General features: G+C 43.2%; 1 protein-coding gene across 2 annotated transcripts in view; it reads left to right on the top strand.

The window, feature by feature from the left end:
* Positions 1-19,339, top strand: part of LOC119723825 (phospholipid scramblase 1-like) — an 83,171-nt gene that overhangs the window by 31,098 nt on the left and 32,734 nt on the right. For both annotated transcript variants that reach the window (XM_038194702.1, XM_038194703.1), the window contains 2 exons: positions 4,595-4,724; positions 14,002-14,176. In XM_038194702.1, coding sequence (XP_038050630.1) covers positions 4,595-4,724; positions 14,002-14,176 — 305 coding nt within the window. The remainder of the gene's footprint in view (positions 1-4,594; positions 4,725-14,001; positions 14,177-19,339) is intronic.

Here is a 19,339-nt window from a genome sequence, read left to right as displayed (position 1 = left end):
CTATGCCCGTAGCTTTCCCACTTAGCCAGCGGAGTCCACACGGTCCTCTGGTCCCGCCGCTGCAGTCCGGTCTCACTCCTCTGGTCACGGGGACGCAATCCCAAAACCAAGATTAAAAGCCCTGAAAACATAGCAATAACAAGGACGTGTTCTCTATATAGTTTGCCAATATGTTAATATTGTGCAACAACTAATCAAGCAATAACTAATTTGTTCGCCAAAATATTCAAACGTTTCTGCGTAACAAAATTATATGTTCGTTTGGCCAAATTTCCTCAAGTGCAACTAGAAACTTGGTAGGCCAACACTTGTCACTTTTTATGTAATATAAGCCTTATTGTATTTTATACCATAAATAGTGCCATGTTCTAGCCAATACATTACACGCTTAATCTTTCCAAAAAATCTCATAAAAATTAGTCTCCAGTTATTAAAGTGATACAGTGTATGTTAGAAAGATTTTTATTAAACATATCAGTGAGAGCTGCCATAATTAACCCTAACGTACCTAAATCCATCAAAATCCACCCCCCTGTTTCGGGGGATTTCGGCGGATTCAGGATACCTCCATATTGAACAAACTGGTGGATTTTGATGGACTCAGGATTCGAAGCCTAGCGGAACTGGTGGATTTATATGGATTCAGGATACCTCCATTTTGAGCTATTGGGGGACTTTGATGGATTCAGGATCTCAACAGTTTAACTCTTTTGCAATGTTTGTGGTCAAGTAAATACTGCTGGCACTAGCCCTGCCAAGTCTGTCACACACATGTACTGGGTGGACTTGCATGGAGGGTCACGTGCTGGAGGAAAGATACAAATAATGCGCGAAAACGTGACGAACGCACCGCTGTTTACGCGCAAAGAGCACCATGTGCATCGCTAATAATTATGTGTGCGCATCGCGTAAATACTTGGTGCGCATTTCTAGCTTCGCGCGCATTGAGCTAGGTCATGTGCTGGAGGAAAGATACATTTAGCTCTATTACTTTGCATTAATTTGTTGCGCGCCTACGAGAGACAACCAAAATGGCGGAGATTTATCGCACAGTGAATGGGCGCGTGTGGACGCGCTGCTGATCTAGTCTTTTCATTCTATCTGTGGTTTATGGGCTGAAACATGCGCTAATGTCTTTCACACAAATTTTGTGCGCGAGATGTATTCACTTCGGTACTCTATGCTGGGGTCACCATGCATTGGTGTATTTTGATGGATCCTATGCAACAACACACATCACAATTTTCATGCGAGCATGGTATCCTGAATCCGTCAAAATCCTCCACAAATTTAGGTGATGGATTTTGAAGACTCTATGGAAAAACATGTTGTTTTTTTTGGTTTTTTTTTATGCCACCATGGTATTCTGAATCCGCCAGAATCCATCAAGACCTTTGCTAATTGCTGGTGGATTCTGGCGGATTCAGGATACCTCCAGTATCTACACTGGGGGATTTTGATGGACTCAGGATACCAGCATTTTTTGCATGACAAAATTGGTGGAGTTTGGCGGATTCAGGATACTTCCTAGTAAAAGAGCCCCAGGAGTTAGGGTTAAAGAAGCCAGCTAGCAGCAAGACAACAGCAAACAGCCATACAATGCATTATCCAGCTTTTAAGTGTTCTAGCACTGTTGAGTTGTAAACAGCACGCTTACATTAAGTGTACCAGTAGCACGGAAACCACAGTGCAGGGATTAGCGAGCATTATCACCGTGATGATTAGCACCTCTCCAAATTGAACAGGCCCACTTATTGACAGGTTGTTTTCCAAATGCATTTAAAGTACTCGTTCTGTGCAAATTCTCGTATTGCTGAAGCTCGTAGTAAACCATTTTTTTCCTCATAGAAATACATACATACATGTAGGATGGGAATGGTGAAATATGCTTGTCTTCACCAGGATCTTGTCCTAGCCGAGCTCCTATTAATGAGAGTCAACTGTAATAGTGTAATGTGCAATTTTGTTTCATTATCACAATTTTTCATTTTAATATAATATTATTCAGCATGTAGCCTACTTTTTAATTACAGCACTCTTAAATAAATAATAATAATAATTTCCCTGTATCAAGAAATTTGATCTTGTATGTTCATTTTTTGTGACATGTAAAGTGCAGTAAATTGTAAGTGTTCTAAACTCAATTACAGTGTTAACCCGGGGTGTGTTGATTGGTCACTGATATTTATAATAAAAAAATACCAGAGCAAGTCTTAACCTTATAAGATTTGAAGGTTTTCGTGGTAAAGGTAGCAATAAGATGAAAGTTTACGGTAACATCATGTGATAAATCTCTTTTGTCAGTTTGGGAGGTTCTGAAAAGAATGTTTTGAACAGTATACTCTGCCCGTCTTAAGGAGACTGAAAGAAGCAATATTATGTCTCCTGATGACAGACAGAGCATATTGCCCAAAACGTTAAGTTCCCCCAGGTTCTTTACAGCCTCACAAACTCACAAAAGGCGTTTGTCGCATGGTGCTAATGTAAATCTTTATCGTAAGTCTGCACCTTACTTTGTGGGAGTTGATATCACTCTGTTACAAACCAATTCAAGCCTTAATTTATGGGGGGAAATTAATAACTCAAAGTCATTGGTGTACAGCACACAGAAAAATGATGACTGTCTATTAGTTATCTTGCAAGCGCGAGTGGAACACGGAATAATGTAGTGCGTCTGTGTCCCACATACCACGAGGCCGAAGGCCGAGTGGTATGTGGGACACAGACGCACTACATTTTCCGTGTTCCGCGAGCGCGATAACGAATTTATCTTCAAGCAAACTTGACGCACAGTAAAGTTGGAACACGCAACCTACGCGCAACTTTTGAATTCACAGTGAATTGTGCAGCACTAATCGCGTCACTTAGGCTTAGAATAGCGCAATACGCGGAGTGCGGTATGGACCGTGGCCGTGCGGTATGGTTATATGTAGCACGGCTTGTTGCCATGGATCGACCAATCAGGATCGAGGATTCAAGTTTGCTTGAAGATAACATATTTTGTACACTTACTGTATAGGCCCCATATCAACATTCTACTGGCGCCCCCGACAGGTGGCCTACACTGTTGGTAATGGTCCGACCAAGGTGTAATATTTTGTACATGAATTTTGGGTGTATCTGCAGGGCTTTTCTGTTGTATCTATTAACCCTAACTCCTTGTGGGCATTTTTGCTAGGATGCAACCTCAATGCTGCAATATCCTCCAACTGCCTCCATGTAAAAATTGGCTGGTATCATCTGTCGATGGGGGCGCTGTTCAAAACCGACAATTATACACACTTAACGGGCAATGTATGGTGGTTATCAGGGCGATACATGCGCGAAATTCAAAAAAAGGCACCAGTAACGCACAAGTTAGTTGGCACAAAGAAGGGCACGACTTTTGTTTAAAAAGGATACTTGTTCACAAAAAAGGGCATTTGTTAAAAGAAGGGCAGTCTTTACAAAATAATGGGGGGGGGTTTAAATACCCCCCCCCCCCCATCCATGGCTATGCCTATGTTGAGGCAGAGCCAGTGACATCCTGGAGCAATGCGGAGGATTCAAGTATAATTTAGGCCTATATTTACATTGTATGCATGGCTGAGCATAAACAACACAAGGTCTGGCCCGAGACCTTGACACAGTGCATCCTCCAAACTCAGCTATACATTTGTTATTACTGTAACCGGTGAAATATTTGAAACATATTTGAATGTTATATTTTTTGACACCTTTGGTTTTTCCTATTTCTACTGAAAATTTTATTAATATTTTATATCCCATTAGTCGGTACGTGGAATTGCTTTTTCACAAGTTTTGAATTGGTTTCATGTTCATGCATTTTCCAAGTATTGAAATTATTATTATCTTCATTGTTTTATGTACATGTTATATTGTGAGAAAATCTGTCCTTTGGCCCTGGGTGGGTCAGCCACACATTCCAAGTTTCTGGAAAAGTAATTAACTCCTAAGGCAGGAGGCCTGACTACATGTACCCTATTATTATTCATTAGACTCTAGCTTTTCTAGTTACTTTGTTTTATCACCTCTTTAGCAGTGACTGTTTATTCATAATCCCTATGTGGTCTGCCCAGGAATGTGAGGCACTGGCCAATGTCCTGTGGTCTAGATAAACTTGATTCAGTCTTGTATTAGCCACCATCAAGAGCGCACACATGTTGTAAAGTCTTGTAATTTAAAGAAAGTTTGACAGCGCTGGCTGCGCTTTGCTGCCATGCGGCCACTGACGAGGAATAAAAACAGTATACTTTCCTTTAACTTGAAGATCCTGTTGTCCCCGGTCACATTACCAATGGAACTTTGTGCACAAGCCCCTTGGGAATGCATAGGTATCAGAGATGAATATTTTGGGACAATTTGCCATTGTCAAGAAACTTCTAATGCGTTCAGTTCATACACGTCATGTAGTAAGTTTTGTGTTCGGATCATATCACAAGTTGCTATGTATTACATGCTGCAACTCCATTAACAACACATCACAGTGCTTCATGGAATAAGGTGCTGGTTAATAACAATAACAACAGTTCTCTTGTTTTTGCGTTATCTGAAGAAACTATGTTGTTACACTGCTTACTGTCTTTTGTTCCAGACACCAATTGTTGCACTCGAAACTGTTTGGGAAATTGGAGGTGTTTTGATATGAAGATACTGGATAATGCAACCAGGGAGGTGGTGCATTTGAACCGTGGCCTGAGATGCACTAGCTGCTGGTGTCCATGGTAAGACATCAATTTCATGTGGGTCTTTCCAAGCTATTTGAAAATGTCCATCAATGTGAAATGAAATCTCATTCCACTGCGTTTTTAAAGTGGAAAATAATCATTGATGGTCTGATCCATCAGTTTATACTAGGCATCAACCTTGGCTTGACAGCAGGTAATTGGTGACATCATCCCAACTTCATTGCTGTGTCCATCTTCCAAAGGTTTATATACTGGAATCTTTCATTTGACAAATGTATCTACAATGTAGTTGTCACATAAGATTCATACATGTAGGTACCCATGTGATACCATTGTGATCACTCCTACCTAATGCAGGCATGAGAATAAATTTCATTAAAAAAAAAGAAAACTATTGTAGATATATTTAACAAATGAAAGATTCCAGTACTATAAACCTTTGGAAGATGGATACAGCGATGAAGTTGAGATGATGTCACCAATTACCTTCTGTCAAGCCAAGGTTGATGCCTAGTATAAACTGATGGATCAGGCCATCAATGATTATCTTCCACTATGCTGTAACAGCATACCATAGCTGGCCACAGGCTACCAGACTCCATGTCGTCCACGTAGCCGCGAAACCCCACTTCGATTGCATGCACACGAAGCCCACAATGCTCCCATGGCCATGTACATGTAGTCCCAACCCCTGTACACATGTGTGTACACACATACGTGTATGTACACATCCATGCGGGATTCAGCTAGGATCACAGCCTTGATTATATAACCGACATACAGATCCTTGTCATTTGATTGGTGGAACTCACATCACGTGGCATTCGTTATTGCTCCCATTCATGCCGAGCCTCAAAAAGTACTATCCGCCCATGGGGAATGGGAAATACTATTCAACAGTTAGGATCATGACGCGATTTTTGTGTGCAAATGCATGCTGGTTTGCGCGTTGGCAGTGTTGCGCGTAGCGCGAATTGTTCCAAAGAGCCAGCGCTACAGCGTTGGGTTCAAACATTTTCGTGAAGGGGTGGTTTGGAAGAGAGAAATACATTTTCCTCCAGTTATGTATTGAAAAAAAGTTCAAATATATCAAATGACAAGGATCTATATGTCAGTTATGTAAAACAAATATTGAGTGGCTCGGTAAAATTTGGACTTTTCCAGTTCACTCGGCTTCGCCTCGTGAACTGGAAAAGTCCAGATTTTACCTTGCGATAATATTCCTCCCATTCCACGCTGAGCCACTCAATATTTGTATATTATTCTGTAAGTTCTGGGTTTTGCAGTTATGTTAATGAAATGAGCTGCTTACGATTGAATGGGATGTGATTTGCCCTTGATTTGAAACGCTACGCTGTTAAAAAAAAAACACAGCATGGGTTGAGTTGTGCATGCGCTGGTTTTGGGTTACCAAACCAACAATCATTGATCTATGGTGTGATTGGCCATTGAGAAACAAACATTAGTCACAATGGATAATTTGCATATATCCTCTCACACCCCCCTGCCATTTCACTCAGAATTACAAGGCAAAGTAAAGAAAAACATAAGTTACAGAATAATCCCACATGTGCATGCATGTATGTGTGTACACACATGTGTAAGCGGGATGGGACTACAAGGGGCATGGGGGAAACCAAGTAGGGGGCAGTGCGGGAATACGTTGTGGGCTTCGCGTGCTTGCGATCGGAAGTCCAACCAATACTGCACAAAATTTAGGCCCAATTCACTCTACTGTTGGTCAAAGTGTGCAAAGAATTTATTTCTAAATGAGCCATAACATCACGCAGTCTCCCCAACATTAAAAAAATACCAGTTGGTAATCAAAACAAGAATCTCCACCACCCACTGCCTTGTAGATGTTTACTACCACGTAGTCGCTGGTGCAATAGGTACTCTTGTACTTACAAGCTAATTTACACCGAATCGGTTTTATCTCACCACTAAAACAGTAAGTTAAAACACCTCGGAGGATGGGTTTAGCACTAAACCAGAATGGTATCTTCTAGTATGGTGTCTGAACGGTTTTAGCTAAACTGCTTCCTGATTTAGCCAGCGCAGTTGAAGTGGGGTTATATAACACCTTTTCAGTGGCGTGCTTTTGTTATAAACAAACGACATACAGTGAGGCTAAAAGGTGTGCAACAAGCTGCCCTGAGTCTCCAAATTTTCCTACCGCCGGCCATTCATGAAAAAAAAAATCAAATTCCAAACCCAATATATCCGCAAGTTTTCTGACCACATGGCCTGATAGCATGGTGCTCACCGCACACACAATTACAAACATGCTGATGTCAATGTAACAGCGGTTAGTTGGAGACATATTACATGTGTAATATTCATGTACATTCTACTACCAGGAAAACCAAGGCGCTGATTGGTTAATATAGCAATGTTAATATCAATGCGTATTTGTATGTGACTGGCACGATGTGTGGGCATGCCTGCTGACGTTGTGCGTAGATGCAACTTGTTTACATGTAAGTGCAAAACGTCGTTTCAAACACACAGGTTTTGCATATCAGCTTTTAACGTTAGAATTACGTCTTTTTGCACCACGAAAGCTATAAAAAAATAGCCCCCAGAATGGAAAAAAAAAAGATGTACATGTTCCAGTGTTGTAGGATTCGAGTACAAGACTTGAACTCACTCGAGTCGGACTCGAGTCACATTTTTCGTGACTAGGACACGACACTCGGGTGGGACTCGAACCCATGACCTTCTGCTTTCTAGTGCAGATGTCTTACCACTCGACCACCGAGCTAACGGGATCAGTTGGCCGGTTCAAATCTGACGTACATAGCAGCGGGTACAGCACAAACTATTAGGGTGTGCGGTTTGGGCCGACGCGGAATTTCTAGGTAACCTCAGAAAATGAGATAAACCACTTCGAGTTGAACTCGCTGTACTTAAAACAGTGTCTGAATGCTCAGCACATTATAATTTTACGATTGGCCTCCCACAGTGAGGGACCGTTTTAACTTTGACCGTTTGAACTAAAACAATGTTGTCTGAATAGAGCCAGAGATTTGTACTTTTGATACAGTGAATCATCAAATTGCTGTCGAATCCCATTCAAAATGGATGTGTCCCCTGTTATTGTTCAGTAGATTACCAGTTTCTTGATGGAACAGCAACAGAGTGTCAAATATAAACAGGTTTTCTCAGAGTGGGCAAACACTATGTTTTTTTTCCCAGGAAACTGAACCTGGCCCTTGATTTTCTTAGCATACATGTATAAATAATGCAGCAGTCCCTGCACAGAGTGAATACTGGAAAAATATGTCTCATTGAAAATAGACACTTCGACAGCTTAAGTAAGATCCAGGAAGGATCCTCTGTTGCTAGTCTGTGGAAAATGGGCATATATCCTCAACTCATTGAAATGTCCAACAATACAGATTTTTAGGGGCATAAATGAACCACTTTTATGTACAATTATATATTTCTGGTGAGTTACGTGTGCAAAGATAAGGTGTTACCCTACATGTACAACATTATAACTTGCATTGGGATATTCACCTCTTGGACATACATGTGACTAACAAAGTTAGCAGAATGCCGTCCCTGCGCAGCCTCAAATAAAGATAATAAGGTTGTCACAACAAACTAGACACTGTACAAAAGTTACATGTACACATTAAGACCTGTTTTTGGAATTTACAGCCCCATAGTGGCATTGAGGTCTTACATGTACTCAAACTGACAGTTAGGTCATTCAAAAAAGATTGTGTTGTATTAAATTTTGTTTTATATTTCTAGGCCAATATTACATTGATATGACCATGCATTAATGTTTTTAGGTCTTGAAACCCTGATGATGAACAGGAGGTTTAGTCTTTGTACCACAAGCGTACAATTTTGGTGTAATGAATGGTTTGTTAATTCTAAGAGTCTACATCACTCTACTTACCTGTAGAGCGAATACTACCTATGTATTGTTCCCTATGCCGGCAGGCGATTTGCTAAGAGTTTTACACACAATAGCGCCCTCATGTGTCCTACCCACGACGCCCTGTGACATGCGCACTACGTTAGCGTCCTCTTTTTCTCTTAGCCGCAGGCGAGGTATATCGTGAAATTTCACTGTTTTATTTATGCCTCTTTGCTGTGAAAAAGCTATTTATAACAAATAAAGAGAAAGTGTTTATTGTAGAGTTGTTATAGTGAGTTATTCTAAGTGAAGTGAAGTAGGAAATGAGTAAATCTAGGAAGTTGGGGAGGACTGGGTGTGTTGATAATTGAGTTGATAAATGATAACGTACATCTCACCAGACAAGCCCGAGTTCTCAGGGGACTGCACCGGTGATGGTACTTCACCGCGGCAGCAGTCCCCTAGTCAGCCCCTTCAGCCACTGCCGGCTGTCGGAGCTGACGGACCCGTTGACCAAGCTGGGGGCCGTACAACCCCACCATCTTCGGTCAATATTCACGGGTCCGCCCAGCTGAAGGGGAAACGCACCGGCAAGACAAGGAAATTATCTGAAGCCGGGGCAGTGCCCAAAAAGGGACGTGCAGCAAAAGGTGGCTCCGCAACGGGGCACACCGTGCCCGTCCCTGGCCCGTCTACGGGGCACACACAGCCGGAGGAAGTACTCCTCCATGGCTCAGTGCACCCAGGCCCACCCAGCCCCGTGATTACCTCGATGCCTCGGGATGGGCTTTTATACGGCCGGCTGGACCGTGCAGCACCCGCCTATGTTACCGGCGCGGGGGCGCTGTCGGCCGCCCAGGCTATTGATCGCATAAAGCCGACTCCCTGGGATTCCCCCAGAGCGTTAACGCCCGGAGCGTTAACGCTACGCTCTCAGGGCCATGCCTCTACATCGGATTTTATCCATTGTTCGGGAATCCCTGTGTCCCCGCAATCCTCGGAAACTACTCGGAGTCGATCTTCAAAAAAGAAAAAAGCGAAAAAGAACCGCCATTCCCGCCGTTCTTCGACGAGTTCTAGCGGGTCATCCGGTTGATCACACCGTGGGAAACGCCACAAGGGTGGCGACCCGATTTCACGCGATGATATTTTGGAGGCCTTTCACTCCCTCGCGGCCTCATTGTCAGGCCGACAGGGAGACTACGGTCACAGCTGGATGAGGCCGGGCCAAAGGGACATACCACACACGGTTAGCCGTGCGCCGGAGTCCCCTCCAGAATGACAGCCCCCACCCGCCAGTCATCACGGCCATGGTGGGGTGACAGACCAGTGGACAATGCCGTGCACGGAGAGCCGTGCACCGGCGTCCTTGCCCGGTATTAATTTACACCCATCGGTGTCACTAGAGTCCAAGCGGGGCTCGATACCGGGACACTGTGACGGCGCTGCTTTGCCCCCGAGGCCTGGTTCCCATTCCCCGGTGACAACTCGCCGTACTCTGACGACTTGGTGGACGAGAGCGAACTGACCCGCACCATGCAACGCCTATCGGTGGCTGAGACCGAACTCCGCTTGGTTCAACGGGATGTTAGCCACATAAACGTAATCTTTTTGGCAAAGTTAGCCACAGAAATTATTCAATTTATTGTTCTAATTTGGCACCCACAAAATTGGTCACCCTGACATTCGAACAAAAAGTATACTTATGCCTACACAAGTTCGTCAATTATTTGTTGCTGATTCTAGGGCTTATTCATTTGATCAGTATATAAGACCTACTTTCAGTAATTTGAGTATAGATTTCGTCATTCAACGTGGTGCCACAGTTGACGATCTTGTGATACCAACTTTGACTAAATTGCGTAGTTTCGGTGATTTTGATTTTACTATCATAAAGCTAGCTGCTGGTATAAACGATCTTACAGACTTTGTGCATTGTGCCCATTCTCGTACTAAGGTTTTACAAAAATCCAACCTTTCTTTGGATGGTTTATTTGTAAAGTTTAACCGCTATAAACAGCAAATTCTAGCTTGTATGCCAACAACAGTAATTTCAATTGTTACCATTCCCTCAGCATCTTTTGCATGCCTCTATCAGAAAGCCAAGCAAGCGCAAAAATAGATCAGGTCATCACAATACATCGTTACGCAACGACTTCTCATGATTGTATGACGGCCTGCATGCCAAATCCACTTTTTGGCGAAGTTAGCCACAGATACTATTCAATTTATTATTCTAATTTGGCACCCACAAAAAGCTGCAACAATTGCAGCCCAGTCCCGCAGAGCCTAAACCAGAAAGGTGTACGATAGCCGATTACGCCATTTCTTTAAATGGTGTAGACGGCAATCCATTCATCCCCCCAATACTTCTGTAGGGGAAGTGGGAGATTTCCTCCTATACCTTTTTAACAGTGGGCTCACGGCAGCAACGGTAAAAAATTATCGATCGGCCGTTGCCGCGATCCATCAGGGGTTCCCGGACGGTTCTTCCGTTTCCGGCAACCCTGCAATTAGCCAACCGATCAAGGGGATGTTTAATACTCGTCCCCCAGTACGCACATTAATCCCATCTTGGGACCTCTTCAGTGTACTATCCACACTGGCGAAGGCTCCTTTTGAACCAATGGATTGCTCAACTTTGTTACAAATCTCCATCAAAGTAGTTTTTCTGTTGGCTGTCGCTACGTCCCGACGACGTAGGGAACTACACTCATTATCGGTGCAGACAGGACACATCCGGTGGGAACCGGGGGGTGTCCGCCTGATCCCTACGGCCGGTTTTCTTGCGAAGAACCAGTCGGAAGCCTTTACACCCCCAGACATCTTTGTCCTGGACATCAAGTCCTTTTCGACCGAGACAAACTTTGGTGCCCAGTTCGAGCACTTAAGTGGTATGTCGACCGAACGGAGTCACTTCGTACGGGACACCGAAAATTGTTCATCACGACGACCCCGCCCTATGGGCCGGCGTCCCGCGATACAATCACCCGCTGGATTGTGACAGCCATCCATTCCGTACCTAGCGGCTGGCCAGCGACCGAGGGACCCATTCGAGCGCACGAGGTCAGGGGAGTGTCCACCTCGTGGGCCTTTTTTAAGGGGGGTCCCCCTAGGTGACATCGTCAAGGCAGCCTGCTGGAAGAACCCTAACACGTTCTCCGAGTGCTACCTGAAGGATGTCCTCCAGGCAGATGGCAAGGCTGGAAGAGAAGTGCTGCTGGCGGCCAGTCGAGCCTCACAGAAGCACTAACGGGTGAGCATAGAAATATATATTTCTATGGGCATTAAGTCTAATGAGGTGTACCTATCATGTGTTTATCCCCATAATGGTGACACCCCCCTGACCTTTTGCGCACGAGCTTTTTGGTTTTTGTTTGGTGTTGTTTGCCTTCGGATACGCCTCATGTCCTACACCCCTGTAGACATACGGTAATTCGCGTATACCCACCGCCTTACTTGGTGCGAGTCTATGCATAGGTAGTATTCGCTCTACAGGTAAGTAGAGTGATGTAGACTCCCCCCCCCCCCCCCCCACAGTAGTGTGGTTGGGGTCTACAACTGAATACTTACCTGTAGAGCACCCCTCCCTCCTTCCCCACTATACTCGATTCCTTGAGTGCTTGCGCAGGTAACGCTTGAGAAAAAGAGGACGCTAACGTAGTGCGCATGTCACAGGGCGTCGTGGGTAGGACACGTGAGGGCGCTATTGTGTATAAAACTCTAAGCAAATTGCCTGCCGGCATAGGGAACAATGCGTAGGTAGTATTCGCTCTACAGGTAAGTATTCGCTCGTAGACCCCAACCACACTACTGTGAGGGGGGGGGGGGAGTACGTCCTACAGTGAGATCTCAATTAGTCAAACCTCGAGGGAATGGATAGAAAATTTGAGATATCTGAAGTTCGAGTTACGCAAAGTTCCTATGAGTTTCTAGGATCACATACTTAGCGATGCATGTACAATGTACATGAATGGCTTTCACCATAACTCGCTATGCCTGACACGTTATTTGGCTTTCCTTCTTTTTATTGATTTTAATGATGTATTTCTTTCAATCACAAATCATCATTTTGCTAAGATGTTATGTTTTTCTTTACTAAAGGTGTCTGCTCTATGGACCACTCAAACTGTGTAACTTAGTGTAGTAAATATTTATATCTTGTCGTTTGTCGATGTCTAGTCTCTAGCAGCTGTGTGATATCGCGTGTGCGGTCACGTGACCAGTCCTTATTGATCGATAGAGGTTGCGCTATCGTGCGAGCTGCACCTAGCTGGGCCAGTAGCAATCAGGCTAACTAGAAAGTCAGGCGTGCATTTCCAATGCAATCATAATGGCCACCGCAAAGAGCCAATGATTGGACTGCCGGCATGCTGGCTGCAAATGGGCCAGCGATTAGGCTTACTCAAAAGCCACTATTAGTTGCGGTTATGGCCTGGAGTCTGATCACAGTGGCATCGTGTACGCTGTATCCCCACTTAAATAGACGAAGTGCGTTCAGCAATAATGACTCATCAATCTTTTAACGCAGTACTAGGAATGCAGTGCTTGGCGCGCCTCCAATTAAGGGATTGTGGAGACCATTAATTGCGGCCGATTTGCGTCTGCGACATTTCTGTGTGATTATTCACAGTTCGCTTGGGTCGTTGTAAGTTGCACCGCAGTGAATAGGCTGCTTCAACAGTACTACGGATGCTGATAGCCTCTTTGTTGCTCTTTTACATGTATACCAAATTTTGGGTTTATTGATTGGGGTCGTGGGAGAAGTTAACAAAAGGATTCCAGTTACTTCTGTGGCCTAATTCCGCAAGTTTATTCCTGCAACTCGCTATTTTGAGTTTGACTTAACTGAGTTTCCGAAAATTTGAGCATATGATTTTCTTTTCGTTTGACTGTTTTAATAAGTTCTTATTTAAAGTTAACCTGGGTTTTTGAGTTTACCAGGTTCTGTAGTTAACCGGTTGTGACTTATCGAGATTTCACTGAATATCAGAAGTTCAAACATCATTTTATGTTGATGAAAGATGTGAGAAGTAAAAAATTGAAGTAAAAATACCTGTGCAAAATAAATATTTTAGATTAATGACTACATATATATTTGTTGGGGGTAGAATGCAAGTTTTAGGTTCTGAAGACTGCAGGTTCCAACCTCACATGTATCTTGTCCATTTCTTAGTTAGGAGCATTTGTGAGGAACTTTTAAAAGGATGATGCAGCAGTTGTCCCTTGTTCTTTTCCTTGGCAGCCCTGCACTGTCCACGTTCTATCTTTCGTGTGTAGTGTTTACTTGGTTTCTTATTGTTTGTATATCCTTTTGTTTTAATATCAAATTTTATGTATTTATTGTAATTGTGTGTATATATGTCAATCTGCCAAATAAAATATTAAATATTATTATTATTCAAACAATTTTTGAACGATGTAAATTTTATTTCTTAGCTGCCTGCAGAAAATGGAAGTAACATCACCGCCAGGCACAGTTGTTGGCTATGTGTGTCAGTCATGGAGTATGTGCTTTCCTAAATTCACCATAGAAGATGCAAGTGGAACAACTATTTTGCGCATTGAAGGACCACTGTGCACCTGGAACCTTTGTGGAGATGTCGAGTTTGATGTAAGTTTTCATAAATGGCATGCTAGGAAAGTTCATGAATATTTTTGATTCACATATAAGGGTATGTCCGATTGTTATGAAACTTGGTGGGTAGGTAGGTATAAAATCTGAAGTGACGTCGTCATGATGTCATCTGATTTTTAATTAATTTTTGAAATTTTATTAATTTTTAAAATTTTAATATTTTTTTGTAATTACCAAAAATTACTTAAAAAGCGTGACGTCATCCTAAAACTGCATATTTTAAGGCCCTTTATCTTCACAACCAAATCAAATTCGGTGAGTAGGTAGGTACTGATAATGGTATTCAAAATCTGAAATGACGTCACCATGAGGTCATCGTCTGACTTTTTTAATGAATTTTAAAATTGTAATATTTTCTTCTCATTAAAAAATAAAATACATAAAATACAATAAATATGCTAAATTAAAAATTCTTTTTGTATTATGTTTGTTAGTAACAGGTACAGCACATTGCAATTGAAACCTAACACTGTGAAATGGAATGGGAAAATTTGTGAAAAAAATGCGCATTCGCAGTATAATTTCGCATTTTGAGCGTGACATTTACCCCTTGCAAATTCGCAATGAAAATGTGCGAATGCAGTGCGAAAACGGTGCGAATATTTTGCGAACGCGGTCTGAAAAAAATTGTGAACGCCAAGTTAAAAATTGGTGAGTACAAAATCAATGTGCGAAAATCGTATGAAAGGGGACGCGAAAACGTTGCGAAATCGTTGTGATGAAAGTACATGTAGCTGCCGGTACCTACCTCGTGGTGTGTTGCACCATGGTTGCACGTATACAGAACGTACATCCAAAGCCGCTTGATGTATGAAAACACGTGGGCCTGTACGTGCTATTGCAGCAGTGACTGGTTCCCACTGCGCCGCGCACTGGCAAGATGGAAATGCGGTAACCAGTCAATGCAATAGTTGCGCGTGGTACGTGCATGCGCAATGTACACTGCAGTACAGTTGCATGCAGGCCGGACGGCGCGGAATAGACATCGTGAAAATGCCAAGAAAACATCGATGGAGAAAGACGATCTTTGCAAGCTTATACTCACAGAACTCTTGATCTCTCTTGTCTGTGTATGTATTTCCCGTGTTCGTGAATTTATTTCGAGGAAATACTACTGGTATATGAAGTGAAACGATGCAGCGAGTTTCACCGAAATCACATACCGATAAACGAAGCTCAATGCATGCCCACTGCCGGTCCACAACATACAGTGCATCATCGCACGTTCGTTCCAAGCGAAGTTCAGACATTGTTAGCCAGTTTCTCGTCGTAACTAGCATTGTGCACATGGTATAAATTACCTGCATTTTCCATTATTTTTAAAGAGGTTGTGGAATGCTGAAATTTTTTTATATTTTTATATTGTAGAGTAGACCCATATATATCATAATGACAAACTCCCATCTTTTCTAATGTGCGTTTATATGTTTATAAAACTGAAATTCATCTAGTAATTTGTTGGTCGGCGAGCGCATAATTGAAATCAACAGTCGCTGGGCTCTTCGTAAAATCAGAAAAGCGTGACGTAATAAACAGGACTCGTTTATACAACGACTGTTAACTGCTACCCAACCCGCCCCATCAGCACGTGTGACTCGCAGTCAAGCAGTGAAAAATCAACATTTTGTAAAAGACTCGCGGAGATTGATATTCCTTCCCATTGCTTAATTTTTGGACGAGTATATTGAACAAGGACACGGTGACCTCTGAGCTGTTCTTCCGTATAAATTTGAGCCCCAACTGCCCGAAAAAGAGACCACCGAAAACACGGATACTGCAACTGGCCAGCTGAAAACGCCAGGCAACGCGGCTCTGATGAGTGGTAGGTCTGCGACGTTTGCGTGAAAAACAAAAGCTGCGTTTGATCCAAGGACTCAAAGTATTATGTTCATGATAACATTTTTAGATGAGCATCAACAGTCCTACCGCAACTTTCTTCGTGATTTACAGACAATCTCAAACGTTATTCTGGTGAATATTCAGTCCAAAGAGACGACAAATCGTCAGGTTGTTTTCGAATTATACGCGTACGGCACGCATAACGCATCACGGCAGTGGATGTGGTCGACCGTGTCCAGCACTAATGTTGTACGGTTAGTTAGCGGGCCCCAGTCAAGTTCCTTGCGTTGCCTGGTGCTTTTTATGTATACGTTCGCCACAAAAAATTAGTCCTCTTCTCTTTTCTTTCCTTGTGCATTTTAACACTTGTTTTAACATCCTGAAACGATAATTACGAATTTACTTGAATTTTGAAATTGTTAACTTTATTGTTTACCAGAAAAAAGCCATAAAACAACGCCAGAAGTCCATGGGACTACTGCTTCACCACGACCTGTAAACATGGCTACCAAAAAAAGTACAATTCATAAATCATAGTCATGCTCCGTTCATAAAACAAAAATCTCTGGACTTACGACACTTTCGGGATCCCGGTTGAAAACAAAATTCACTGGTCCCGAAATTTAACGAGCACTATCATTATTTTCAGTACCTAATTAAGACTTTATTCAAGAAATTCCAGTGGCAGAGAATTTGTCATTCGATCAAAAGAAGTTCTAGGGAAAATGGAGGCCTGTCACATTAATCAGCACTAACGTAAGGAAAACTACGCCGTTCTTTTTTCTACGCATTTACCTTCAATTTGTGTGTGACAACGTGTGCGCGTATGCTGCGCAGATAATGGAGGGTCGAGTTTACATTTGAACGGGTCTACGGTTCTTTAAGATTGGCAATGGACAAATGGTCCAAAACCGTTTTCCCTATAAATCATTAACAAATCATATCTCTATTATTTCTTGTCCAATTTCAACAAATCTCTTGAGAAAAGAAGACTCTTGCCGTACAAAATGTACAGTGCATGATCAGCGCTCTATCAGTTAATTTGGCTGAAATCCGATCTTGTGTTTCGCACGGTACCCTTCGGACAAACTGCATGGCTACGGAGGATTCTTATTCCTCCATGCTGACACCCGGACGGGAAAGCTGGAAATTTATCGCAAACAAAATGTGGTGTGATTACAGCCAGGGACTGACACAATTATAGGCATAGGTTTGCCTTGGCCTAGTGCGTTCGCTACCCGTACACGTATCAACAACTAATTATTTTGAAATTCCAACACCGTTTACCGGTGTCAAAATCTACGGTCCCAGCGGCCGGGCCAGCGGCACGAGTACACCCGTGAATTTCCAGCCAGCTTTACATAGCGCGTGTCACGGTGATGCAATGTGCATGTGATCGTGAACGATCGAACGATGTTGATGTAACGCAGACATTTCTTACTATGGTTGGCCGTTAGGGCAAACACAAAAGAATGATCCCCGATCTATAAATAAAATGATGTGTAACTATCAAAACACTGAATAATCAATAGAAAGTACCAAAAAGTCAATGGAGATATCTTCCTATTAAATTCTGAACTTGCCCATTAGAATTTCGGGGGTAAAAGCTGTTGCCAACTACGGTTGAATTTATGGAGTATGTGGCTGCCCATACAAAATGTTGCTCAGTGTAATTGTAAACAAAGTCATGTCGTTGCGCGGAGTGATTTGCAAAAAGTTTCGCTGGAACTACGCTGCATCGGAAGTCCTGTTTATTACGTCACGATTTACTATGTTTTGTTTGCTGCCCCCAACGACGACTTTTACACAAATTGCACGTTCGGGTCGAAACAGGACCTGAAAAACAGCTCTCAAAAGTACCTTTTGTATTTATTTCATGACAGAAACAATAGTTGTTTTTATTTCATCACACCCTAGGCTACAGATACCCGAAAAATGACGGAAATGTCTTTGAGCATTCCACAACCTCTTTAAGATTATCGACGGCAGATTTTTTCATTAACACTTATGGCAAGTTTTTGTCATTTTTGAGGCCCTTTTTGTATAGCTTTCGTAGTGCAATGGAAATAGTTCAGGCTGAACATTTTCATATAATTTTAACGGATCTGAAAACAAGTATTCCATTACAGAAAATACCTCATCTCTGTTTACCTACATTTGCATATCAGCGCGCATGCGCACAAACATTCGCTGAAAAGAATAGCGCCCAAGCCACATCCTCATTGTCCACTGCATGCCCCACGCCCACAAAGGACCCTGTAACGTAATAGCTCGTCCTAGTTTTTTCAGCGACGCGTAGTGTAAAGACGTACAATTTTTAGCTGTTCTCGCTGTGATTACAAAATGGCGGACTCCGCCAAAACCAACAAGAAAACTGTCGGAAAGTCACCCTCTAGGCAATCCAAGCATGATAATTCCTCTGCTACAACCGTGTCCAATCTCCTGGGTTCGGCAGTTGGAATTTCTCCGGGGACGAATACTTCTCCAACGAGAGTTACGGCCACTCCCCGACAAATCCCGCATTCTTACGGCAGTCTGCAGGAGCACATGCACGCTTCGGAACAACAGGTCGACTCGCATGTGCAGGCGGGACGGCGGGGCTTGGCGTTCGAAACCCAGAGGTCCCTCGGTAATCCGACCAGCCCCGCCGGGTCACAGAGGCTTGGGGCACCACCACCTCCATCATCTTCATTCAGCCATACTACGGGTTCGTATTCACAACCTAGTTTTACAAGCAAATCTCGGCGAGATTTTCCTCATCATTCGGAGCCTCACACGTGGTCCTTTTTCCCGAACGATCCTCATCACTTCGACCACAATACTCACACTGCGTATCCACTCAGTGCTCCATCCTACGACCCGCGGGTTTATCCCCAGACTTTTCCGATGGGATTTTCACACCATTACACACCTTATCAGGGTAATTCTTCACATTCTTCGCAAGATCATGGCGTACCTTTCACAGGACAAAGACTCCGTTCTCCACAACGCTTCGGTGAGGACACCAGCCGGGCGGGGAGAGAATGCTGCGATTCACGGCGTAGTTCCCGGTCTCGTGCACGGTCCCGCTCGGACTCCGACGATTGACATAGGCGCCGACATCGTTCTTCTCGTCATGATCGTGATTACTCACGGTCAGATTCTGGTCATTGAAGCCGACACTCACGTTCTAGATCTCCTTCAAGGTCTTCTTTTTCCTCGGGCCAGACAGTGGATGAAGATAGTCTCTCCAATGTCAAACGGGCTAATCTTACGATGACGGAAGTGGGTAAGATCCTTCAGTTTCCACCCCCTTCTCCA

Source organism: Patiria miniata, unplaced genomic scaffold (genome assembly GCF_015706575.1).
Source record: "Patiria miniata isolate m_02_andy unplaced genomic scaffold, ASM1570657v1 HiC_scaffold_17, whole genome shotgun sequence".
In the NCBI taxonomy this organism is placed as follows: domain Eukaryota; kingdom Metazoa; phylum Echinodermata; class Asteroidea; order Valvatida; family Asterinidae; genus Patiria; species Patiria miniata.
The sequence above is the reverse complement of the archived record's forward strand: the minus strand, read 5'-3'. Positions and strand labels throughout refer to the sequence as shown.